Here is a 27343-nt window from a genome sequence, read left to right on the forward strand (position 1 = left end):
TTGGTCCAATAAAAGAGATTACCTCACCTACCTTGTCTCTTTTTCACTTGTTAACAGAGACGAAAAGTTTGTAGAGTTGTAATATTTACACCAGTTCTTCATTAAATGAAGGTGAAGGGAATACACACAGTCAGTTAAGGTTGTTTTTAGAAACTGAGGGCTGCTGTCAACTTAAAAATTACATTTAAAATAAATTTTTATTTTCTATTGAAAACCCTTCAGAAATATCAGTGAAATTTGTTTCCAAATTGGATTTATTTTTCTAAAGTTTTACAACGTGTTTTCATACAATGAATTGCAAGAAACTGAAGAGCATTTGGCACATGGTATTTGTTATGTAAATTAGCACAAGCATATCTTGTATCATGTTCGTGAATTGGAATAGAACCTGTATGTACTCAGGGTCTCCTTAATCTCCACACATGGTGCCCCTCACAGTACTGTATGGTGCTCCAACAAACCAGTCATGAAGGACTTCTCTTCTGCAGAAGGGGCCTTTGATTCATTCTGAATCTCATTTCCCTGAAGCAATGATACGATCTAGTGCAGCGTTTCTCAAACTTGGGTCCGTGGACCCCTGCGGTCACTGAGGGTACTCCAGGAGGTCCACGGGCCCCACTGATCACTCCCTCTATCTCCCAGAGGCTACTGAAGCCAAACCGGGAGATTTTAGGCACTAAAAGTCCAGCAGGGCTAAGGCAGGAATGTTTACTACTTTAATAACAAAAACAAAAAATCCCCTTAAGTTTAAAGTAAACAACTAAACACACAGTTTCCCAAGTCAGTTAACTAATAAATTAAGCTGTCAGTGTTCCTTAAGATCCAAATGTTTAGTTTAACATATTTTATTAGATATTCTGGGGTAGATTTTCAAAGGTCTCACTCCCACTGAAAGTCAATGGGAATGAGGTGCCTGTGGCCCATGTCTTTGTAAATCTTCCCTCAATACTGTATTAATTTGATATGTATTCCTAATCATAATTCCATTTAATTAAGCATTTTTGGGTCCAGGAATATGTTGTTACTTTCCTCTGAAATCAGATACAATTCCTATCTGTATTCCCTTGGTATCCATTGTGACTTAAAGATGGAAGAGGCAGGTGGAAGGAAGTGAATTTTGAAAGATATTGAATTAGCTTATTTGAACTTTGCTTTAATACTGTTCTTCAGTCTGTAAAAGGATGTATGCCTATGATCTAATAAAAAAGTAGATGAAGGTATAGTTTAGATGTAGAAAAGTACAGTATGTATTTGCTCTAAAAATAAACTTCATGCAGCCATTAAATGTGGCTATGATTGTGTTACATCTGTTATTTTTAATATGAAACCTATCCATTAAGAGGCAAAGATGTAGAAAGTGTGCATGTAGGAGAAATATTTTACTCTATATATGCTGTGTGCATTTAACTCTTTCAAAGGAATCTAATGCTGGAGATATGATTTACCATTTACAAAAGTGGTTCTGGTTTGTCATTATCAGATTATACCCTTTTCTGATACTTATTAGTTTCTCTTTAATTATTTTCGCAGTTATTTTTCACTGATTGATGGTCATAAAAGCTAATCTGTCTTACTTGTTTACTATTTTGTCTTATTTTGCTGCTGTTGGTCCCCTTTCATACAGTATGGGTCATAAATTGATCTGCAGAGCTTAGAGCAGCAAACTTCTTATGGAGGTAGTACATTGTGCAAATATTTCCACACACACACACACACTCTCCCCCCTCACCCCCATACCTCAGGTACACTATTAGTCAAAAAGAATTTTCTGAGAAGTTCTGCTGTTCCATAGAATGTTTACAGACGTATATTCTCTGGCAAGAAGGAGGTGACACAGGCAGCTTTCTGTCCAACGATGAAAAACAACTCAGTGTTTATGCACTGATTATAGTATTTGGAAAAACACTCCTAGCTACTGTTAGAATGAACCTACTAATTAGTAAAGACTTAAAATATATTTTTAACTGCTAAAATTTTGTTCAGAAATGGAACGCAACTAGGGCTGTGTACAGTGGGGTTATAGAGCTATGCAAATGGTCACATAATTTACCTGTTTTAGCCAATATGCTTCATATAGCTACAAAACTGAGTCTTCAGGTAGTGTCCCTATGGGTGCTCCATTCTAGATGTGCTTGCTTTGATCATAGATTTTTCAGAGCAATGTCTGTTCAGTCTGTGCATGTAAGTTACTCAGTCTTGTGCTCTGAGCTCTTGTGATATTGCACTACCTTGGCAAACTGTCCTCAGTTCCTTCTCAATTACTTCGGCCTCAGACGGAGCCTTAGCAGTTGTCTGCGCTGAGTTTTACCTCAACTGTGTCCTCTTAGCTCTTTTAATAGTTAGTTTATTATAGTTGTTCTTAGTGGTATTTAGTATTTAGTACTTAGTAGTTTTAGTTGTAGTAGCTTTAAAAAACAAAACAAAACACCTTTTTATATATAGCTAATAGATAAACTCTAAGGAGGGGAGAAATTTTCTTTACTGGAAGGGTATGCCCAGTTCCCCAAGTTTCAAATGTTGCCTGTTGTGCTGGGAGGCAATCCTGGTGAATGATGAACACTCCCAGTGCATCTGTTGCCTCAGGGAATCTCATATTTCCCAAAAGTGCCACTTCTGTCTGGCATTAAAATCTAGAGCCAGAAAAAATAGGGAGATCAAATTTCAACTTCTCATGATGGACAGCTCACTGTGACCTGCCTCTGACACTGGGCAGGGGACTTCCTCCCCCCGTACGCTGGTCTCCAGGTAAGTTCACTGCCTCCACTATCTCCACATCGTACTCCTTGAGGGCATCTAAGAGGAAGACCCAAAATTCCTCTAATAAGACTTCCAAAGACTGTCTCTCAAGTTCTCCATGGCACTGCACTGCCATAGAATGATTGGAAGAGGAGGATTCTGATGAAGATCTTTTCTCAGTCTCCCCAATATCTGTGCAATGCTCTCCTCTCCATTCATATAGAGGTTCTTTTCCAGAGGTCTCTGAGGAGATTGGTATCACTCATGAGAGATGGCTGTAACCACCATTTCACGGGTATGAACACCCATGGATGCCTCCACTCAATGCATATGCACCACCTCCTCAGTCATACTGGGATTGTTGGATGACTTATTGCCAGCAATTCTCTAGGGCCTTGAGCACCATCTGTCACAGAGATAGACAACCTTCATCACCCTCCCTCTCTAGGAAACTGGAATTTCAGGAAGAAGTCTTTGTGGAACAGAAAGCTAAGGCTGATGAAGGTGTCTCTTGGCACTGACCAGCATCTCTTCTTCATCCCTGGCTGAAGCAGTTATGCCACTTCCTCCATTCCTGGCAAACAACTGCAAGTAGTTTCGTGACCTTGTTAAGAGACAAGGAGGTCAAAGAATCACATCATAAGCTGCTTGACATCCTTCAGACAGCTTCATCTCCCTGCTTTGCCTTTCCTGTTAATGATGCTCTACTGGACCCTGCAAAGGTTATCTAGCACACTCGAGCCACAATTCTATCTACATGCAAGAGAGCAGATAAGAAATATTATGTTCTGTCTATGAACTCCGAATTTTTATTCTCTCATCCCTCTCCTAACTCTTTGGTGATTGATGCAGTTAACGAACATGGGAGGCAGTAAATCCGCATCCTATAACAAGGATCATAAGTGTCTGGACCTGTTTTGTAGAAAATCATATTCATCAGCTACTTTACAATTCAGAATAGTCAACTTACCAGGCTTTAATGGCGAAATTCAATCATACAAATTACACCAAGCAGACTTCATTTATTGAGCATCTGCGAGCAGAACATAGAGAGCAATTCCAGGCAATTATTGAAGAAGGTCAGATGCTTGCCAGAACATCTCTGCAAATCTTCCTTGATGCTGTTGATACTGCTGTCCACTTGATTTCCCATTGGTATTATGAGGAGGGCCTTCAGGCTCCAGCTTTCAGGGTTTCCAAAGGAGGTCCACAGTACAGTCAAGGACCTCCCCTTTGATGGTACTAAACTATTTGCTGACGACATAGACAAGTCTCTGGACACGTTAAAGGACTCCAGGGCTACTTTCCGTTCTCTTGGGATATATACACCTGCCCACAAGAGAAAGTTTTGTAAGTCCCAGGTGGCCCAGAGATTTTTGTCCCGCCCAATCTCGATCGCCCAAAAATCATACTAACCACAATGCAAGACACAGAGGTTCTAGAGAAGAAAACCTTTTGACCTTGCAGCTTTCCATCTCCAAGCACCATTCTTACCAGCTCAATCTATTCACCTGCCTTCCTCTGTTTGGCGACTGCCTTTACCACTTACCGTGGGCTTGGGAGTCCATCACTATGGACAAGTGGGTTTGGAGATCACCTCCACAGGGTACTCCATGCACTTTACTACTTTTCTGCCTGTCAACCCCCCCTTTCCTGTCCCTCTTCAGGGACCTCACTCATGAGAACCTGCTATGACAGGAAATACTCTTTTCTATTGTTGAGCGCTATAAAAGTGGTTTCCATACAGTACAGAAGAAAGGGGTTTTATTCCAGGTATTTCCTGGTTCCAAAAAAGAATGGCAGTTGGAGACCTATCCTAGATTTAAGGCTACTGAACACCTTTGTGAAGGCACAAAAATTCAAAATGGTGATGCTTGTAGCAATAATTCCGTCACTGGAACAAGGGAATTGATTCTCATCCCTCAACTTTCAGGACACACTTTTCCATATAGCAATCCACCAATCCCACAAAAGATACCTATGTTTCACTGTCTGTCAGGACCATTTTCAGTACATTGTGCTCCCTTTGGCCTATAATCTGCCCAGGGATCTTTTCAAAGGTCATGCTAGTAATAGTGGCGCACCTCCTCAGAAAAGGAATTCTGGTGTTCATTTACCTTGACTTCTGAAAGGTTACTCCCTGGGTGTAACTTCATGGCCAATTTGCAAAGCCACCTCAACCCCTGTGCAAAAGGTAGAATTCATAGGTTTCAGAGTAACAGCCGTGTTAGTCTGTATTCGCAAAAAGAAAAGGAGTACTTGTGGCACTTTAGAGACTAACCAATTTATTTGAGCATAAGCTTATGCTCAAATAAATTGGTTAGTCTCTAAGGTGCCACAAGTACTCCTTTGGTAGAATTCATAGGTGCTCATCTTGATTCAGTAGCAGCAAGAGCCTACCTCCCAATGCACAGATTCATGGCCCTATCCAGCACAGTCAACATAATCCATCCAGATCAGCCCTCAAACCCTGGTGAAGAACGGTCTTCAGCAGTTGGGGCATATGGCAGTTAGGATTTCTGTTATCCACCATGCAAGACTGCTAATGTGATGTCTTCAAGGGTGGCTCAAGACTGTTTATTCATTGAACAGACACAGTCTAACTACACTACTTTCCATACCCATTAGGGCTGTCAATTAATCAGTTAACTCACCTGATTAACTCAAAAAAATTAATTGCAGTTTTAGTCGCATTGTTAAGCAATAGAATACCAAGTGAAATTTATTATATATTTTTGGATGTTTTTCTACATTTTCAAATATATTGATTTCAGTTACAATGCAGAATACAAAGTGTACAGTGCTCACTTTATATTATTATTTTTGATTACTAATATTTGCACTGTAAAGAACACACACAAGAGTGTTTTTCAATTCACCTCATACAAGTACTGTAGTGCAGTCTCTTTATCGTGAAAGTGCAACTTACAAATGTAGTTTTTTTGTGTGTGACATAACTGCACTCAAAAACAAAACAGTGTAAAACTTCAGAGCCTACAAGTCCACTCAGTCCTCCTTCTTGTTCAGCCAATCGCAAAGACAAACAAATTTGTGTACATTTATGGGACATAATGCTGCCTCCTCCTTATTGACAATGTCACCTGGAAGTGAGAACAGGCATTCGGACTTTCGTAGCTGGCATTGCAAGGTATTTATGTGCCAGATATGCTAAACATTCGTATACGCCTTCATGCTTTGACCTCCATTCCAGAGGACAAAGCTGTGATGATGCTCATTAAAAAAATAATGCATTAATTAAATTTGTGACTGAACTCTTTGGGGGAGAATTGTATGTCTCCTGCTCTGTTTTACCCCCATTTATAGCAGTCTCGGATGATGACCCAGCACATGTTGTTCATTTTAAGGACACTTGCACTGCAGATTTGACAAAGCGCATAGAAGGTACCAGTGTGAGATTTCTAAAGATAGCTACAGCACCTAACCCAAGGTTTAAGAATCTGAAGTGCCTTCCAAAATCTGAGGGGGATGAGGTGTGGAGCATGCTTTCAGAAGTCTTAAAAGAGCAAAACTCCAACGTGGAAACTACCAAACCACCAAAAAAGAAAATCAATCTTCTGCTGGTGGCATTTGACTCAGATGATGAAAATGAACATGGGTCGGTCTGCACTGCTCTGGATCATTATCGAGCAGAACCTGTCATCAGTATGGATGCATGTTCTCTGGAATGGTGGTTGAAGCATGAAGGGACACATGAATCTTTTTAGGACAATATCTTGTGGCACCTTAGAGAATTTGCTCAAATAAATTTGTTAGTCTCTAAGGTGCCACAAGTACTCCTTTTCTTTTTGCGGATACAAACTAACACGGCTGCTACTCTGTAGTCTCTAAGGACTCTGACATACGAAAGCGCTCTACGAGATCTATTTCCTCTTCTACAGCCCTTCTCATAAATGTTCCCATTACTGAAATATGTAGAGCCGTGATGGAGGTCTCTATACGTACCATTGCTGAGCACTATGCAATAACACATGACTTGCTTTCCAATGCTGCATTTGGCTCTGCTATATTTTTTTCAATACTTGACGTAAATCAAAGCCCCCTCCTCCTTAAGGGGAACTGCTCAGTATTCACCAAGCCCTGGTCTACACTACGAGTTTAGGTCAAATTTAGCAGTGTTAGGTCGATGTAACCCTGCACCCATCCACATGACCAAGCCTGTTTTGTCGACTTAAAGGGCTCTTAAAATCAATTTCTGTACTCCTCCCTGGTGAGGGGTTTAGCGCTAAAATCGGCCTCGCTGGGTCAAATTTGGGGTCGTGTGGATGCAATTTGACGGTATTGGCCTCCGGGAGCTATCCCAGAGTGCTCCATTGTGACCGCTCTGGACAGCACTCTCAACTCAGATGCACTGGCCAGGTAGACAGGAAAAGCCCCGGGAACTTTTGAATTTCATTTCCGTTTTGGCCAGCGTGGCAAGCTGATCAGCACAGGTGACCGTGCAGAGCTGATCAGCAGAGGTGACCATGGAGTCCCAGAATCGCAAAAGAGCTCCAGCATAGACCAAACGGGAGGTCCTGGATCAGATCGCTGTATGGGGAGAAGAATCCGTACAGGCAGAACTCCGTTCCAAAAGACAAAATGCCAATATATTTGCCAAAATCTCCAAGGGCATGATGGACAGAGGCTACAACAGGGACACACAGCAGTGCTGCATGAAAGTTAAGGAGCTGAGGCAAGCCTACCAAAAAACAAAGGAGGCAAATGGTCACTCCGGGTCAGAGCCCCATACATGCCGCTTCTATGATGAGCTGCATGCCATTCTAGGAGGCGATCCCTTCTCTGTGGCAGCCAAGAACTAACTGTTCATCATCCTGGAGCCAATACCCTCCCAACTCTCCCAAGGCGGGCTCCTGGACCATGAAGCTGGAGAAGGTACCTCTGGTGAGTGTACCTTTCTAAATATAAATACATGGTTTAAAAGCAAGCATGTTTAATGATTAATTTGCCCTGAAGACTACCCATAATAAAAAGTTTGCTGCTCTAAGCTCTGCAGATCAATTTGTGACCCATATTGCATGAAGATAACCAACAGCAGCAAGATAAGACAAAATAGTAAACAACTAAGATTGATTAGTTTTTGTGATAGTCAATCAGTGAAAAATAACTGAGAAAATAATTAGAGAAAGTAATAAAGCACCAGAAAGAGTATAATCTAATAATAAACCAGAACCACTTTTGTGAATGGTAAATCATATCTCCAGCGTTAGATTCCTTTGAAAGAGTTAACAAATACGCACAACATACATACAGTAAAACATTTCTGCTACATGCACACATTTAAAGTTTTTGCCTCTTAATGGTTAGGTTTCATATTGAAAAGAACAGATGTAACACAATCAGTAAATCATAGCCACATTTAATGGCTGCATGTCATTTATTTTTTAGAGCAAATATATACTGTACTCTTCTACATCTAAATTATGCCTTCATCTACTTTTTGATTAGATCATTGTCATGAGTCATTTTACAGACTGAAGAACAGTATTAGTTCTAAGATACCACATAGAACTCCAGGCCCTGAATACATCTATTTACAAAAGATTAGGCTGCCATCTTTTGGCAGAAGGAAAGGAACAAAAAACATTACTAACAAACACACATAAGATGTATTGTGCCATTGGACTCTCCTATTTGATTTTAATATAATAATTCCAAGACGATAGTCCTCCCAGTTTATTAATGTTTATTGCAGGCCAGTACTAGCCCAACTGTAGTTGCCCTCTTATGGCTTACCTAGACTAGGATAAAAGGTGTATTTTAAAAACATGTTAGCCAATGTGTTTTAACTAATACATTCTAAAATTCTAGGGTTCGCTGCCACTGTCTTTCATATTTTAAAATACAATTTGCTCTGTTTGCACTATAGGTTTAAAAAGTTGTACTTAAAATGTGTTAGCTAACTGTTTTGTAAAATGCATCTTTCATCCTTGTCTAGACAACCCCCTGAAATAAGCGCTTGGTACTTGACTTTCTAACAGAATTCTAACGCAGAATTCACTGTTGTAATCTCTCCTCTGTGTTGCAGCTGTCTCAATCTCCGGGAGATGAAAATATATTTTCATTACTTTGCTTGTATTCTCCTCATTAATTATATCCATATTCTCTGGAGCAAGCATCTTTTTGGTGGCAGCCTAATCTTACTTGTGTAGCAAGAGAATGGCCTTGTTTTCACTTCAATTGTATTTTGTGGTGGAATCTCTGCCATGAGGAACAAATTATTGTGTTGCTTGTTCCTAATATAACCTGGAGTAAGAATGTCATTCTCTCTTAATAGATTTTTTTTCTCATTACTTTTTTTGGGCTGTACTATACCTGTGTATGTAAATATAAATGCTGGAAAACACTGATGTAAAAAAGTGAAAAAAATTTGAATATTTGGTTATGGTTAAAGGGATGTTGTCAGGTGAAAAATCATACTTAACAAAATCTGACCAGTTATATATAACCCATTATACTAAAATTTGAAATAATTTTCTAGTTTTATTCTTCACAATTAATAGTTTCAGAGTGGTAGCAGTGTTAGTCTGTATCAGCAAAAACAATGAGGATTTCCCCATACTAATTTCCCCCTACTGTTACTCACATCTTCTTGTCAACTGTTTGAAATGGGCCACCCTCATTACCACTACAGAAGTGATTTTTCCTCCCTTGGTATTCTACTGTTAATTGAATTGTCTTGTTAGACTGACCCCCCTCCTTGGTAAGGCTAATCCAGCTTTTCATGTACTGTGTATATGTACTTGCTACTGTATTTTCCACTCCATGCATCTGATGAAGTGGGTTCTAGCCCATGGAAACTTATGCCCAAATAAATTTGTTAGTTTCTAAGATGCCACAAGGACTCCTTTTGTTTTTACAATTAATAGTGTTCATTTACTTCTTGCATTATTGTACTTTCCTTGTGGACCATAAAAATAGACATCCGATTCACTTTTTGGCCCTCAAGCATTATCATAATGTTGCAAAATTTGGGTTGCAAACATAGTAGGGAAATGCTTAAATCCAAACAAAGTATTATTTTCGCTGGATTTAAAAAACAAACAAGCCACAGATGTTACTGAACTTATGTTTTGGTCTAACTTGACCTGAGACTATCTCTTAAAGAATATTAAGTGTACTTTCAATCAGATCTCATCAATGAGAGTATGAAATATTCTCTGATTTTCCCACTTAACTATTGTATGCTTGAGTAGATAGAATTTACTTCTACAGTAAATAAGTATAAATTATATTAATATTTTATTCTGCAATCACATATGTGGAAAATTAACTCTTTTATATGTAACTGTTGAATATGAGCATTCACAGTGTTGTATATAACATACTAATGCAATTTTCAAACTTTTTTTCTTTTGATATAGCTCCATTGAACCTCTGTATTTCACCTATGGAATCTTATTTGCCTGTGGTTGTTCATTTGCATACCAGCCATCCTTGGTCATTCTGGGGCAATATTTCAAGAAACGCCTTGGACTAGTGAATGGCATCGTCACTGCCGGCAGCAGCTTGTTCACTGTGTCACTGCCTTTTCTTTTGAGAGTGTTGATTGATTCAGTTGGCCTGTACAACACTTTAAGGGTTCTGTGCATCCTTATGTTTGTTCTTTTCCTGGCTGGCTTCAGTTACAAACCCCTCATTTCCAGTGCAAGTGACAAAGAGGGTGGAAAGAAGGGCATGTTGAGATTTCCTTCTGCAAAGAAGATTTTCAGTTTCTCCATTTTCAAGGTTACGGGTTATCGAATCTGGGCTTTTGGAATCCCCGCTGCACTTTTTGGATACTTTGTGCCTTATGTTCACTTGGTAAGTGCTATGTTTAGTTTTTTTAAAAAATCTGTTCCCTTTATATTCTGGACTAAGAAAACCACTGGTAATAGGAATATCTAACACCAGAGTTGTACTGTGGAGGATCACGTGGCTTGCGTTCTAATGTCTGCAATTAGGAGACATTCTAGCTGTCAACCAGAACCTTTGCACTCTCTTAGTCTGGAGCCAGTTTAATTTTTAGTTCCTCATTTTCTCCCCTGAAGTTGTATAGAGGGGAAAAAGGAAAAATATTATAACTGCACAAGGAAGCCTCAACGTAGTATTTCACTTCAAATGAATCTGTTTCACTTCAAATGAATGTTGTACTATTGACTGAACAAAATTGTTTGATTTTTAGGCCCTGAATAGTAAACATTGCCAATTACACTGTATATTTATCAATCATTTGAGTGAGGATTGTAAGTGGGTGCAGCATATTAGAGTTCAGAGCAGTACTGAGAATATACTTTAGAATATACAAATATTATGCTTTAGACCTATTGGATACTTTATGAAAAAACACTCCTGCAGATAACAAAATAGGGAGATTTTGACCAAGATTGTAATGAAAGAATTAAAATATATTGCAGAAAAAAAGTTGATTTCTAGTCCATGCTTAATTTCCCATTTTGATTGATATGTCAGTAATATTATTAACTAGAGCTGTGCCAAAAATTTGCACTGCTAGTAAATCAATGTTTTAATAATAAATTATTCACTCGTTTTGTTAGAAGCAAAATATTTGGGCTATATCTTGCCTTTCCCTTTGAAATTTCGTAATAATAAGTCCAAAAAAGGAGATCTTGAATTTTGTATAATGCCAGTAGTAACATTCCCATTCCCATTTTCATGGGTTTATACCTGCCAAGGTTGGTTCTCCTTAGGATAGTTCCTATCTCTATAATAACTAAAAGGACCTGGAGCTATGGTGCCGTAGAAGCTGTCAATCATCTACATCTTGTGCATGTACTTCCGTTACTTTGTCTCCACAGCAGAAAAAAATACTACTCCCTCACCACCTCCACCTACAAAGTTCTTACTCTAATGATATTTGATGCAACTTGGAGGCACCTTACATGAACTTCATCCAACTGGCCAAGTATCCCATTTCTCAGGAAGCTACTCAAAAATAACTCACTAACCGGGGCTGTCAAGCATGAAGTGATGGACTTGCAAAGCAAAGGACTTAGGCCTGCTCTACACTTAAAAATTAGATTCACCTAGCTGCCAGGCTCAGGGCTGTGAAAAAATTCTAACCCCTAGTGGAGACATGGGTTGGTCGATGAAATTTCTGTTGACATAGCTACCGCCTCTCAGAGAGATGGATTAACTACACATTGGAAGAACCCTTCTGTCGATGTAGGAACTGTATGCATTACAGCAGCATAGGTTCAGTGCTGTAGATATGCCACTGTAGCATCTGTAGTGTAGGCGTATCCTTAAAAGAAAAGAAGCTGAAGGGATGAATTGTTTATTCCATTCCACAGCCTCTTCAGCAAACTCACACTAAGAATGTTTGATAAAGAGCAGCCACTACTAGGGTTGCCATCTATTATGGAAAAAATCAGGATTACTTCAGTTTTCATTAATTAGTCTGGCATAAGTCAGTAACTTGATGCAAAAACAGTTTTATTTTTAAAAAAGCCTATATGCAACACAGTGGGTGACAAATTATGATGTCATGATGTTATATCATTTTTTGGCAATGAATGCATCAAATACATGAAAAGATTCTGCATGAAAGATGTCACTGCTGGTATTAAATTAATGCAGGGCTCGGCAACCTGTGGCACGCGTGCCAAAGGCGGCACACGAGCTGATTTTTAGTGGGATTCTGCTGCCAGCCAGGGTCCCGCTGCCGGCCTGGATGGGCAGAACGCCGGGCCGGCAGTGAGCTGAGCGGGGCCTGCGGCCAGGACCCTGGCTGGCAGGGGCCGGCGGACAGAGCCCCAGACTGGCAGCCGGCTGAGCTGCTCCGCCCGCTGCCGGTCTGGGGTTCCGTCTGCCACCCGCGCTGCTGGTCTGGGGTTCCGGCCGCTGGCACCGCTCAGCCCGCTGCCAGTCTGAGGTTCCGTAGGGGGGCAATTATTTGAATTTTTGATTGACCAAAAATTGTGACTTGTTTTTGGTTATTTTGTTATAATTGTATTATTAGTGGTCTTACTGTGTGAAATACAGTCTACTATTCTTATGTAGACTGTATTTCTTCAAAATAGTGAGTAAATCCTTTTTTAAACAATCCCCATGTAGTGTAATTGCAGACTAGATACCACGTGAAGTAGAAATAGTGAGGCACTGGACTTTTGTTTGCTTTAAGTTCTCCAGCTGCTCCAGTAAATGACAAAGCTCAAGAGGCGAGCAAAATAAATAATAATAATAATTAAAAAAAAATCTAATTTGATGCCTTCCTTGTATGTGTGAGGAACTAACAATAACTAAACAAATGAAAATCACTAAACATACTTTAAACTTCTTCAGAATTCTGAAAGACAAATCTAACATACCTTCCATCACTAAGGTAAATTTGGTTATGCAAAATACAGGCAAAAATTATGACAATCTTTTAACTAGCCAAAAGTACTGCTGCACATAAGAGATTCTCAGCTCTGTTAGAATGCTTGTAAATGGGTGTTGCTTGGGTCCAAGATTTGATTAAACCCACAAGTAGAGTTGGGGGAAAAAAATACAGCTTACTGATTTAAAATAGTTTATTCTGTTTATTATGCGCTTTCATATATACAGATGCTCTGCTTTTGCAATATGGTCTCTTCTGTATCCTATAGGGGTAATTTATGGCTCAAATTGAGGGATAGGGATCCAGAATATAAGAGCAACTTGTGATCTATGCTGCTTTTAATGGCATTATACTTTCTGATGATGCCTTGAAAAGAGTTATGTAAAGTTAGGTATGAAATGTAATATTTAGAAAATGATCTTGAAATGTCAATATCAAGGGTTTCCTCCCAGGAGATAGCCTAAAACCTAGTATTTTGATCTTTTGTATAAATATCTAGAAGCATAACCTACCTTAATTTAACATCTCAGTAATATTAAAATGCTGTGAATTTCAATAGGATTAGTTCAGTCTACCACATGTTGGGGAGGGATAGCTCAGTGGTTTGAGCATTGGCCTGCTAAACCCAGGGTTGTGAGTTCAATCCTTGAGAGGGCCATTTAGGGATCTGAGGTAAAAATTGGGGATTGGTCCTGCTTTGAGCAGGGGGTTGGACTAGATGACCTCTTGAGGTCCCTTCCAACCCTGAGGTTCTATGTGGGGGGAAGCCTCTCCATTTCTGAGGAATTTACATTATCCCAATAACTGACAAATGACCCAGAGAAAAAAACCAAGGATTCTTTTAGTAGAGTTTTCATAAAATCCTCAATTTGTTGTACTCTGCTTTGCCTGCAAGGAAAATCAGTCCTAAACAGCATCTAACACTTGGAAACATTCCTTCCATTCCAGTGCAAAACAAATTCTTTCTTTTTTTACTTCACAGTTTGTTACTGAAAGAAATGGGGAAGTCTTCTGTCTGTTTTACACTTTTCTCCTTTAAACATCTGTATCTTAAATTATTATTTATATTACAGTAGCACCCAGAGGCTCCAATGGGGATCAGGGCCCCATTTGTAGTAGGTGCTTTGCAAAGACACAGTCCCATCCCTGTAGAATTTACAATCTAAGGCAAGATGTGACAAGTGAATCACAAACAATAGGAGGAAAGGGGAGGGAGGAGTATAGCCTATATAACTGCGACTTATTACTATATAGGTATTTTTATAAATCTTATCAATGTAATATCTGTTTGCCTACATTCAGAATTTGATGGTTCTGAATTAAACACTTCAATTGATGATCACTAGCATTTCAAAAAGAAAAGGAGTACTTGTGGCACCTTAGAGACTAACCAATTTATTTCAGAAAACCTGGCATTCAAACGCCATAATAGATTAATTTCTGGTTCTAGTTATGTCAGAAGCAAAGAAAGTCAGGAGAAAGCAAGCCAACAATAAATATACTGTAATGGTAAAATATGAATGTTTTGTGAACAAGCAATGCTACACCCATTGTCAAAGCAGTGTAATATATATGCTTTCAGGACTAGTATACTTTTTTAAACCTTGGTCTTGGATCATTGATCAGAAAGCAGAGTGTTTTAATACCTGAAAGAGCACCCATGTGTGAAAGATTTATTTTATGATAATTATTTTACATATAAGCCTAAAGGACTCCTCCATCCCCAATAGCAGAAGCTCTTTTGACCAAATCCAAATGTTGTAATATCACAAGATACACACTGCATCTTCTGATCCCCCTGAAGTTAAATGGTCAATTTATGAATATCTGTTTAAATAATCCCTGATAAACAGTCATCAGTTTAAAATATGTGCTAGTAAGAATGATAGGAAAAATGATTTGCAGATTGAATTTTACAGTTACAGCTCGAGGGGGGGGTCAGTGCGGGCAGTAGCACACGACCTGGCACCCCGGCTGGCAGGCTCCTTATCTGGCTCTGTCCCTCCCCGGAAGTGCTGACATCCCTGTCCCTCACTCCTAGGCAGTAATGTGGCCAGGCAGCTCTGCACGCTGCCTCTAACCTGAGAAACGGAGCCAATAGGAACTGAGGGGGCAGCCCCTGTGGGTGGGGGAATTGTGCAGAGACCGCTGGTCATGCTGCGCCTCCGCCTAGGAGCAGAGGGAGGGGGATGTTGCTGCTTCAGGGGAGTCCCCCAAGGTAAGCACCGCCCAGAGCCCCCACCCCCTCCCATGCCCCAACCACCAGCCCTGAGCCCCCCACCCAAACTCCTGCTGAGGAAAGGGGGCACAGTGGCCTGAGACTGCCCCATTAATGGCTGGTGCAGGGGCTGGTCACAGAAGATCTGTGATTTCTGTGACCTCCATGACAAACTCGCAGCCTTAATTATTACTAGGGATAGGAACTTAAAAATGCTTTGGGGAATGGTTATAGTAACAGAAACCACCTCTTGCAGCCGTAAACTGAGAGGCATAGAGCCCTGTGGATATCCCGCACACTCAACAGCCTAGGGGGGAGGGGGAAAAAGAGTAGTTAAGCAGCAGCAAATCCCATACACTCTGGCAGCCAAGAGATGCTAGTAGGAAATAGAAGAAATGTTCCTTCTCCCTTCCAGCATCCAGATAGAGGTGGGAAGGGTGGCTTCAAATTATCTGACAACCTCTAGCCTGAGGTTGATACAAAAAATGGGAAGTTCATAAGCAGGGTGCAGGGCTAACACCCTGAAACAAATCTCAGCATCTTCCCTTTTCGTAGCAGTTGGAGGGATATGGAGGCTGGCTTCGTACCTTGATGTTGCCCCCGAACAGGGTCTCCATCCCAGCTTCACCCCATGTTTTGTATCCATCTGTGGCTAGTAGGGTTAGTCCTTTGGTTACTGGGGATCAGTAAAATTTCCTAGCCCTTTGTTTGGGTGCATGCATTGTCATGTTGGTAGTTGGGCAAGCGAGGTAGAGATGATGGGATAAATTAGAAATGAGAAGTATGTTACTGAGATAAGTGTTGGGGGAGAAATGGAAAAAGGAGAGAAAAATCTATGTTAGGAGATAGAGAATGCAGAGTAGGGAAGAGGAAAGAGGAGGAGTAGAGAAGACTATGCAGGAAAATCTGTGTTGCTGTCTAATACAGGACGAAAAACAAGTGAAGTAAAGACAGGCAAAGCAGTTCTTACAAAGGCAAGGGATGGATTAAGTACGGCTGGTCAAACAGTACTGCATAATTATCTGATGAAACTTACTGGTATTTGTTGGGTAGTTTATTTGATAGTTTGTTGTGGTTATTATAATATTATAAATTATAAAATATAAAATTATATTCAGAAAATGCATCACATTAATGCTAGTAGAATTTGTCAAATACATTTAATTAATAGTTTACAAGCCCTTATATTTAAACTCTTATATTGTCAACCAACGTACTATTTAAAGTTACAATTAAATACAGTGCACAGCTGTTTTACATCTTTAAATTAAATGGAACATGGCTTTAGGATGAAGTGTGGTGACAAAAGTCCAAATGTAAGTATAAAAGAGAGGTAGAAGTTGAGGTGGAGAGGAATAATAAATTTTAGTAGGGTCACAGAAGCAACAAGAGGGAGAACAGTGAGGAATCTGCTCAAGATCTTTTACCCTTCTATTCACAAATGCAAAGAGTATGGGGAATAAACAGGAATAACTGGAATTCTTAGTACACAAGCAAAATTATTACTTAATTGGCACCACAGAGGTTTGGTGGGATAAATATTATGGCTGGAATGTTGATATAGAGGAGTATACCTTGTTCAGGAGGGACAGACAGAGGAAAAGAGAGAAGGTGTTGCGTTGTACTAGAATGTATGAACTTGTTCCAAGGTTCAGAAGGAGCTGAGAGGAAGGCCAGTTGCATGTCTCTGAGTGAAAATAAAAGGGGGAAAAATCTGGGGCAACATCATGTTAGATGTCTAGTAGAGACCACCAAATCAGGAAGAGGAAAGCGGAAAAATAGGAAAAATATTCAGATATTCTAGGAAAAATAACAAATATTTGAAACACAAGACCTAGAAGACTTTAACTACCAAAATATCTGTTGGAAGAATAATCCAGCAAAACACAGAAAGTTCAGTATGTTCATGGAAAGTGTTGGTGGGGGGGGAGAGAACAACTTCTTCTTTCAGAAGGTGGAGGAAGAAACCAGGAGGGCAGCCATTTTAACTTGATTCTGACTAAGAGAGAAACTGGTAGCAAACTGAATGAGAAGGCAACTTGGGTGAAAATGATCCTGAAATCTTCAAGCTTCATGATTCTAAGGAAAGGAAGGAATGAGAACAGTAGAATAAGGACAATGGACTTCAACAAACTTAGACAACTAGTAGGTATGGTTACATTGGAAGAAAATCTAAGGGATAAAGGAGTTCAGGAGAGCTGTCAGTTTCTCAGAGACAATATTTAAGCACAGCTATTCTTCCCATCTTTCCTGACACAGAGGAAAGATAGGAAGAATGGCAAGAAACCAATATGGCTCCATCAGGAGCTTTTTCATTACCTGAAAATCAAAAAGGAATCCTACAAAAAGTGGCAACATGGAAAAACTGCTAAAGATGAGTACAAAAGAATAGCACAAGCATGTAGGGAAAAAATCAGAAAGGCTAAAGCGTGAAATCAATTACTCTTAGCAAGGGACATAAAAGGTAATAAGAAGAGGTTCGATAAATACATTAGGAGCAAAAGAAAGACTAAGTAAAGTGTAGGTCCACTGCTTAATGGGGAAGAAGAGTGAATAACAGACAAAACCAAGAAGGTTGATGTGTTCAATGTCTATTTTGCTTCAGTTTTCACTAAAAAGGTTAATTGTGACTAGATACTTAACACAAATAATATTAACAGGGAGAAGGAATGCAAGCCAGAATAGGGAAAGAACAGGCTAAAGAATATTTAGTTAAGTTAGATGTATTCAAGTCAGCAGGCTCTGATGAAATTCACCCTAGGTACTTAAGGAACTAGCTGAAGCAATCTTGGAAACATTAGCAATTATCTTTGAGAACTCTTGTCATGAGTTTATTATGATATTTTCTGACTGGCTTACACAACTGTATCAAGATGTGAGCCGTTTGGAGCCAGATTCCTAAGTAATGATAGCCTAACACTTGTTCCTTAGGATTACTGTCTGGAAATCAAAAAACATGTTTCAGGGTTAATATCAAATCCTCAGATGTCAGGTCAAAAATGTTTAAAACTCTGGGTCACCTGCAAAAGACACAACCCCATGGACATTACCAATAAGAATTTTCCATACTAAGGATCTTCAAAATAATATCCCATAGTGTAGTGAATTATATGATGTGGAAGGTTTAAACTACTCTTGTAACTTTTTGCACACATACTTCTATAAGAAGTTTAAAGCTCTTTCTTGTGAAAAGGTAGCTCATACAAGCAGGATCTTCCCCAGTTATTTTAAAAAGGGGAGGAAAAAAAGCTTTGATCCCCACAGCAAGTGCTCATTTATGGAGAGCAAGGAGCAGGGAGAGTAAAGAATAAATTTTAGAAACTTCATCTGATTTGAAAGCAAGCTTGAAACATACATACAAATCCAAAAAATATGATTAATAGAGAAGGGAGAAGAAATATAAATTTCTACAGAACACAGGACAATAGAGGACTGTGCTCATTTCAGACTTGGCAGGCTCTTTGAGGGGGAGCAGTTCCCTTCTAAGTCTCAAGATGGTTCCTGAATAGTAATTGATGATGAGCTTGCTTTCCATAGTGATTAGACCTAATATGAGGGCAGCAACATTTCAAATAGCTGCATTTATTTATATGTGACCCCATTGTGCTAGGTGCTAAGCCAACAAAACAAAAAGTTGATCTCTCCCTGCCCAAAGAGCTTATAATCCAACCATAAGGCAAGAGACAGCAGATGGATACAGATAGATGAGAAAGTAGAAGGAACTAATGAGACGATCAGCATGATTACTGATGCACTGATACCATAGCATTGTATGCATTGTTTAGTCTGCTGTCTTCAGGAAGATACTGGAATCATTTACCTCACTGCATGGGCTATTTAATCAATTATTTTCCTGTTCTGCTCAAGCATTTTCAACAACAACAATTGGATCCTATGTCAGAGACCTAGTTTAATTTCTTAATAATCTTTAACATCTGGCTCCAAAACTACAGGACAGGAAGGCACTTTGACAGATTGGATTGAGATTACATTTCCTATAGATCAGGCCTTCTGTCTTCCACTTCATTTCCAGCAATATTACCCTCAACATGATGCTGGGGTTTTGGTTTAGTGCTGGCTTTTGAGTACCACAGACCCCACGCTACTTCATACAATCCTAAAGCGTAAACTGAAGGTGCCTATGCATAACCTGTTAGAGGTGATGAGATCATAGAACAAGATGATATAGCTGGCTGTAGCCTTTCTAATTGCTGCTGTGTTGGCCAGACTGATCTTAAGAATCAGAGAAACCATTCTGATAGTTCTTTGTAACCCAGATTGTCATGAATGTGTCTCCCAAACTTGTCTCTGAATTTACCTCCTCTTTTTTGAATTAGGCTTGCCTCCTCCTTCATATGTATTCTAAATTTCATCATCCCAAAGAAATCTTAAATTACATAAGAAGAGAAAGTGGTTTAATAACTGAACGTTTGAAAACAGAAATAAGAGCCTTAAAACATCAATTGCTAGATGGGCAAAACTATGGACTAAGGAAACTTATTTAAAATGGCAGTCTCTGTGGAAATATATTTGAGAATACACTAGTAGATCAGTGTTGGAGAGCACCATATGAACAGTATAAGTTTTGCCCTCTATTACTAGACATAATGCAGATGCTTCCTTTGGTCAAAGAGGTCATTTAAGATTCAGATTTTTCTATTTTACTTTTCTCTACCTTTGATATCATACAGCTTGCTTATCCATATCCCTAACGTAATTGCTAAATAGGTTAAGATACTGTACAAGCATACAAGAAAGAGTAGTATCTTGTTTGTATATCCACCAAACCTGAGGATACTGCCTTCTGTTTGTTATATAATTGTTACTATTATTAATAATGTCAATTTTTTTTTAAATTATATGCTTTGAAAATTATACTGGAATACAGGCTTGAGACTTGGACAAATGACAGCTTGTAGTGGTGCCAAAGTTCTTGAGCTTCTTCTGTTGTCATAGATGGCCAGCAATAACCCTAATGTAGCCTCCAGACTGCTAGTTGTACAAGCCCCAAGAAAACAAATCTTACAGGTAAAATCACTTGCTTAGCAAAGTGAATTGGTGTATATCTGGTTTTTTTCTTCTTCTACATTTTCGTCAGAAAGGAGGATCCAGGGTGTGAAGCTAGCAATAAGAAAAAAACCAGAAAGTTATTGCAGAATAGACAATAATAGACTTAGCCATGTCTTTAAAAGTTTATCAGAAAGATTCGAGGTATGGAATTAAGTCTACTAGCCAAAGACTGCTATGACCAGGTAAGGGAGCCTATCTGTAGTCTATGGTAGGAAGCCTAATCCCTACCCCAGCTACTAAACTTAAATAAGTGAAAGGCAGATGATGTGCTAGCTAGCATTTCTACCAAAGTTTCTGTCCCTGCTCAGGAATTCATGTCTTATATTAGCCTGTGATTGGGAGAGCTGGTGAATTTGAAACAGACACAGGTACCTGTTATTGAAAAGAAGGAGATTTTTCTTTCTCCACCTCACTTCTATCCAGATCAAATATACAAGTGGATTTTTCAAGCCCTAGATATCGTTTTTACAGGGTTGGGGTACTAATATCAATTGTTTTTAAACGTTATCATGCACTTTAAGATTATTTCAAGCTATTTTATAGGGAACTGATCGTTCAAGGATTACTATTGGAATAAATAAACCTTTAATCCTTTAGGTTCTCATTTCAAACACAGCCTAAATCAATAGTGACTGAAAGCAGTTTCTCATCTAATGATTGTTCAGAACCCAATGGGAAATTCATTTAGCTGTCCAATTTTCAGCAGCCAATTGTCCACATTAGAAAAGCCCTACACTTAGCACTAATTGACTTTCCTTATTGGCATTCTTTGCATAGACCAAGTACTGATTAAGCATGGAAACTGAACTATTCTCACCTGTGGAAATGGCAGAGGGGAGATGTGTTTAATCCCTGTGACATTTCTTTGTGGTGTACTACTACTATTGATAAATAAAAGATTTTGTTCTCCAAGTCTGCCAGTCCATCACTAAAATTCTCATCTCTCTTCCTCCCCAAAACAACAGGTAGGAGCAGCTCCCCACCCGGTGTTATCCTTGTTGTCTCTTTTTAACAATAATTTGTAATCTTACTTTAGTTAAAATGTGAGGTAATAGCAGTGAAAGCAGATATGTAGCATTCTACATTGTCTATAAAATGCTGCTGTTAGTTTTTAGTTGTTGGTATAGTCATGTGAAATAACATATTGCTTTGAAATGATGCTGCAGCTGGACTTTTTGAGGTAGCACCAAGATGAAGCCACTGTTAATTATTAAAAATAGTCCTGATAGACAGAGCTTCCCACTCATGTATTGCAACTCTCTCTGTCCAGCTGTTTCAAATAAATTTAGAGCTACTGAAGGTACTGTTTAGAATTCTTCTAGGGAAACGTTTCTGACCTCAATGATAGTATTACTTGTGGTAGATGTTTCTGTGAAGGTGTGTGGCCCATTATAGTAGCAACCACACCATAGTGTCAACCTGTGCTCAGAGCAACCATCAGGCGATGCAGAGAGCATAGGGTAGATTCACAATAATTAAGGCTATGATTTAGTCACGTATTTTTAGTAAAAGTCATGGACAGGTCACAGGCAATAAACAAAAATTCATGGCTGTCCTATGACTTATACTATAAATACCCGCAACTAAATGTGGGGGCCACTGCTGCAGGGAGGGAAAGCCGGGGGCCACTGCTGGGGGGGACAACAGGGCCAGCTGCTGCTCCGGCTTCCCCGGAACCGCTGCCGGGGGAGGGGGCATGGCTGCTCTGGCTGCCCTGGGACCGCTGCTTGGGCGGTCCCTGAGGCCAGCTACATGGGGCCGCCTGAGCAATGGCCGGTGTGGCTGGCTGCAGGAGCTGCTCCGGCTGCAGCCAGTGTGGCTGTCCCTGGGGCCACCTGAGTAGCTGGCCCCAGAGCCAGCTGCTTGGGTGGCCCTGGGGTCAGCCACAGTGGCCGCTGGAGAAGTCACAGAGGACATGGAAAGTCACAGAATCCATGACTTCTGCAACCTCTGTGACAGATACGGAACCCTAACGATAATGCCATCTTTACACTGCTGTTAAAATACTTCATTGTCTATAGTGCTCTCACAGGTTCCAACTTTTTACTTAAAATATTGACATGCGTTGCTAGAAGCTTTTAGAGTACCTCTGTAGAATTAGCAGATACTTATTATTTTCAAGTGAAGTTGCAGGTTCAGTTTAACATTGGCTGTTAATATATGCATTTAGTTCCTAATGACTGTCTCTCCCGTCTAGTACAACAAAGTGTTTAACACTTTTCAGTTCATGTCTTGAATGCAGGCTGGGTAATTTCTGAGAGAGTTCAACTGCAAATACTGCATAGTTAAAATAATGCTTAAAGCATTTTTCAAAATGCCATTATATTAATACTTTCAAAAATATTTGTTTCCATTTTACAGAAGGTGAAACTGAAGTAGAGTTCGTGACTTGTATTGCACACTTGGTTTGTAAAAATATCTGGTAAATAGTGCCATTAAACTATATCTTCCTAGTTCAGTTAACTTTGTTCTACAAGAGCTCAGAATTTTATTCTTTAAATTTATTTCAGAGAAAAGGTTACTCTTAACCTTTCATTTCTGTTAGAAAAAAGCTATACTTAGTGTTTAAATGCAGCTGCAGAATTGCCTTACACAAATCAATCTTCTGCATGTTTTCCAGAAAATAGCTGGTGTCTGTCAAAAAGTTGTTTGACTGCTACTTTTTAAAGAAAAAGGAAAATTGTAAAATAACCCCCCAAAGAACAACTTTCAGTATTCCTTTACCACTGCTTTGCTGCTCAAATATTAATCCCACTGTGTAAGACTTTTTGTCAACCAAAAATATTACTTCACAAATGTACTTTAAAACAAATCCAGAAGCTATATACATTTTTGTGTAAATCAGATATCCTTTCTCTAATGGATTCAGTGGCTTGTCTAGATTATTTCTGCCTTTTAAAAATACTGAATAAACCCACAGTCTCTGTCATCCTGTTCATTCCCTTGACTCCTGTTCAAGGAGTTGTGCGTTTTGTTGTTGTTTTTGTTGTTGTTTTTTACTTTTTCTGCATCATTCATTTTCTTGGTAACCCCCCCCACTTCTTTTCTTTGAGAGGCTGCAACCAGCCTTTTTTCTAGGAAGTACAATATGAAGATGCATTTCAAATGGTGTTAAGTACTCCTAGGTGATTGTACATTAAACTGCTATATCTTCATATTGTAGGTAATTTGAAAAAGTTAAAACCACTCAGGTTTTTCCACAAGCATGGTTGTCAAATATAAGTGCTATTCTCTCTTTCTTTCTCATCTGCTTTATCTACCACATTTCAGTCGCACAGAAAGTTCTGACAAGGGCTCTAGTGTTGTACAGTTCCAATATGGTTATATGGATATTTCTAATGGACCAGATCTTCAATGGCTCCTATGCTTTACTTGCTTTTCTAATCTTTGATTTATCTCCCTTCAGATTTCAACATCTGCTCCAATTTGATTGCCCAGGTTAGTGAAATTTACCCCCTTTGTCCAGTTCTGTAAATATCCTGCACAACTTATTCCTGCCCCAGTATTCATCAGTGTTGACCTGGCAATGTTTGTTCTTGGTTAGTTTGGCTACTTTTCTTTTGAAAGTCACACATTCTCTGTATTTTATTAAGGTGGAGAAGAAAAACCAAAGGAAGAAAGTTCAGTTCCTACAAAATGTTTCCTCTATATTAGTAATTTTGATGGAAGTATAGTTAAACTATAGTCTCCGTACAAGTAACAGAAGGGAAGAAAAGTCACAAATGAAAAAAGTATAAAACTCAAAGGTAAATACAATGATTGGATAATACAAAAGTGGAAGTAAACAAAAGTCAGTTGAAAGAAGTAACCATTTATTTTAGGTTGTGGATGTACCCAGGTGTATAAAATAAGCAGATGTCTAAGGATAAGAGTAAATTCATCTTCGTCAGGAGTACAGGATGAACAAGTCAGAAGGTGTCAGTTCTGTTAATTATCAACCATTTCACTGCTGTGGAACCAGACATACTGAAGTTAATGTATTGTAATTTCATTTATTAAGGTTTCTCTGACCACATACTTTTTAAAAATGTTTTGATAATATTAGCCACTGATAGAAGATTGATGAGCAAGCGGTGTATACAATTTCAAGACCTGGAACTAAAGTGTAAAAGTGTGTGCTCTTATTTTTCACAAAATACTGTACAAAAAGTGGCAAAGAGTCCTGTGGCACCTTATAGATTAACAGACGTATTGGAGCATAAGCTTTTGTGGGTGAATACCCACTTCGTTGGATGCATGTAGTGGAAATTTCCAGAGGCAGGTATAAATAAGCAAGCAAGAATCAGGCTAGGGATAACGAGGTTAGTTCAATCAGGGAGGATGAGGCCCTCTTCTAGCAGTTGAGTTGTGAACACCAAGGGAGGAGAAACTGCTTTTGTAGTTGGCTAGCCATTCACAGTCTTTGTTTAATCCTGAGCTGATGGCGTCAAATTTGCAAATGAACTGAAGCTCAGCAGTTTCTCTTTGAAGTCTGGTCCTGAAGTTTTTTTGCTGTAGAATGGCTACCTTTAAATCTGCTATTGTGTGTCCAGGGAGGCTGAAGTGTTCTCCTACAGGTTTTTGTATATTGCCATTCCTAATATCTGATTTGTGTCCATTCATTTATCCTTTTACATAGGGACTGTCCAGTTTGGCCAATGTACATAGCAGAGGGGCATTGCTGGCACATGGTGGCGTAGATTACGTTGGTGGACGTGCAGGTGAATGAACCGGTGATGGTGTGGCTGATCTGGTTAGGTCCTGTGATGGTGTTGCTTGTGTAGATATATGGGCAGAGTTGGCATTGAGGTTTGTTGCATGGATTGGTTCATGAGTTAGAGTTACTATGGTGCGGTGTGTAGTTGCTGGTGAGAATATGCTTCAGGTTGGCGGGTTGTCCGTGGGCGAGGACTGGCCTGCCTCCCAAGGCCTGTGAAAGTGCGGGATCGTTGTCCAGGATGGGTTGTAGATCACTGATGATGCGTTGGAGCAGTTTTAGCTAAGGACTGTATGTGATGGCCAGTGGAGTTCTGTTGGTTTCTTTCTTGGGCTTGTCTTGCAGCAGGAGGCTTCTGGGTACACATTTGGCTCTGTTGATCTGTTTCCTTACTTCCTCGTGTGGGTATTGTAGTTTTGAGAATGCTTGGTGAAGATCTTGTAGCTGTTGGTCTCTGTGAGAGGGGTTGGAGCAAATGCAGTTGTATCTCAGCGCTTGGCTGTAGACAATGGATCATGTGGTGTGTCGGGGATGGAAGCTGTAGGCATGAAGGTAGGCATAGTGGTCGGTGGGTTTTTGGTATAGGGTGGTGTTAACGTGATCGTCACTTATTTGCACCGTGGTGTCTAGGAAGTGGACCTCCCATGTAGATTGGTCCAGGCTGAGGTTGATGGTGGGGTGGAAGCTATTGAAATTGTGGTGGAATTCTTCCAGGGTTTCCTTCCCATGGGTCCAGATGAAGAAGGATGTTATCGATGTAGCATAGGTAGAGAAGGGGCGTGAGTGAACGAGAGCTGAGGAAGCGTTGTTCCAGGTCAGCCATAAAAATGTTGGCATATTGTGGGGCCATGCTGGTGCCCATAGCGGTGCCACTGGTCTGGAGGTATATATTGTCACCAAATTTGAAATAATTGTGCGTGAGGATAAAGTCACAGAGCTCAGGAACGAGTTATGCTGTGGCATCATCAGGGATACTGTTCCTGACAGCTTGTATTCCATCTGTGTGTGGGATGTTTGTGTAGAAAGCCTCTACATCCATGGTGGCTAAGATGGTGTTTTCTGGAAGATCACCAATGCATTGTTAGTTTTTTCAGGAAATCTGTAGTGTCACTGACAAAAAGTATCAGCTCTAATTTAGAGTTTTGGATGCTTAATATGAACAATTTTCACATCTTTAATAAACAAAAGAGAGAGAGAGAAATAGCCCATGTGGAAGTTGGCAAAATAAGATTTTATGAAAAAGCTGATATTTGCATTTTCTTATACTTTTTTGGTCTTATGATGTGTGAATGCAAAGTATTACATTTTTTAAAAGATTTTTCCTTCCCTTATTTCCACCTCACGAGACTTTGAAAACTGGAAAGCACAGCTGACTTGTCTTCTTTTATCTTCATACATAATTAGATTATTGGCATTGCCAAAATTGAGCTTAGATCATTATTGACTTCAGGCTGGTTTCTGTTGCTTATCAAGGTTTTTTGGGCGCAGCCTTTTACAGGAATAAGGAACAAAAATGATACTATTGTGGTGGACATTTGTGCTGATTTCAGTTTAGTGTGATAATTCATGTGGAAAACTAAGTAGTAGCATATTAAGTAATGATGGAGAAATTTCTAAAGGTTCAGAGATTTGATTTTGTTCTGAAAAGCACACAATTTGCTTCTCCAAACGATATAAATCTCTAGAGTTATGTAACATTAGTCTTGAAATCTCATAAGAACAAGATTCCCTGTAATATCTTTCTACTTCTGATTGGGTCAGAAATCTCGTAAGAACATCCTTTTCACCAGTATTTGGCACTTTGGTTCTGTTTCCAGTGGGAGCTTGAAAGGTGCAGAGCTGTGTGGAAATTAAAAATATAATAGGAGATGAAAAGGGAGGTGGTTAAGATTTGGTTCAAGGTCTGGGTCAGTTTTTATTTTATTTTAGTCAAATAGGTTTGCCCATCTGTTGTGGGTTCCAGTCACTGCTGTGGTGCCTCCTCCTGTCTGGTCTGGTGATTAGCTCTTTCCAGGTCCAACATCCCCTTTCTGCCACTCATCCAGCCACCTCTCTCTTGCTCGCACTCTCTCTCTCTCTGCAACTCAGGGTGCTCTCTTTTTGTGGCTTATCCCTCTCGCCAGATCACTAAAGTCCTCCTCTTCCGCGGTATCACAGTCTCTCCATACACACTATCTCCAGCAGTCTTCCCATCTGGACTCCAGATTGTGCCGCTTCCCCCAGTGGCTGGTAGGGAAATCCAGGCCCACCCTCTTCTATGGGTTCCACCACAGGTCCCCTACAA

At 39.7% G+C, this 27343-nt stretch overlaps 1 protein-coding gene and 1 long non-coding RNA gene across 2 annotated transcripts in view; one reads left to right on the forward strand and one right to left on the reverse strand.

Moving 5' to 3' along the window:
* The window catches only part of SLC16A10 (solute carrier family 16 member 10), a 152081-nt gene that overhangs the window by 88393 nt on the left and 36345 nt on the right, over positions 1-27343 (forward strand). Inside the window, exon 3 of the mRNA XM_077812948.1 lies at positions 10119-10557. Within this exon, the coding sequence (XP_077669074.1) occupies positions 10119-10557 (439 nt within the window). The remainder of the gene's footprint in view (positions 1-10118; positions 10558-27343) is intronic.
* Positions 20189-27343, reverse strand: part of LOC144262753 (uncharacterized) — a 53637-nt gene continuing 46482 nt past the window's right edge. Inside the window, exon 3 of the long non-coding RNA XR_013345615.1 lies at positions 20189-20414. This is a non-coding gene — a long non-coding RNA (uncharacterized LOC144262753). The remainder of the gene's footprint in view (positions 20415-27343) is intronic.

This window comes from Eretmochelys imbricata, chromosome 3 (genome assembly GCF_965152235.1).
Source record: "Eretmochelys imbricata isolate rEreImb1 chromosome 3, rEreImb1.hap1, whole genome shotgun sequence".
In the NCBI taxonomy this organism is placed as follows: domain Eukaryota; kingdom Metazoa; phylum Chordata; order Testudines; family Cheloniidae; genus Eretmochelys; species Eretmochelys imbricata.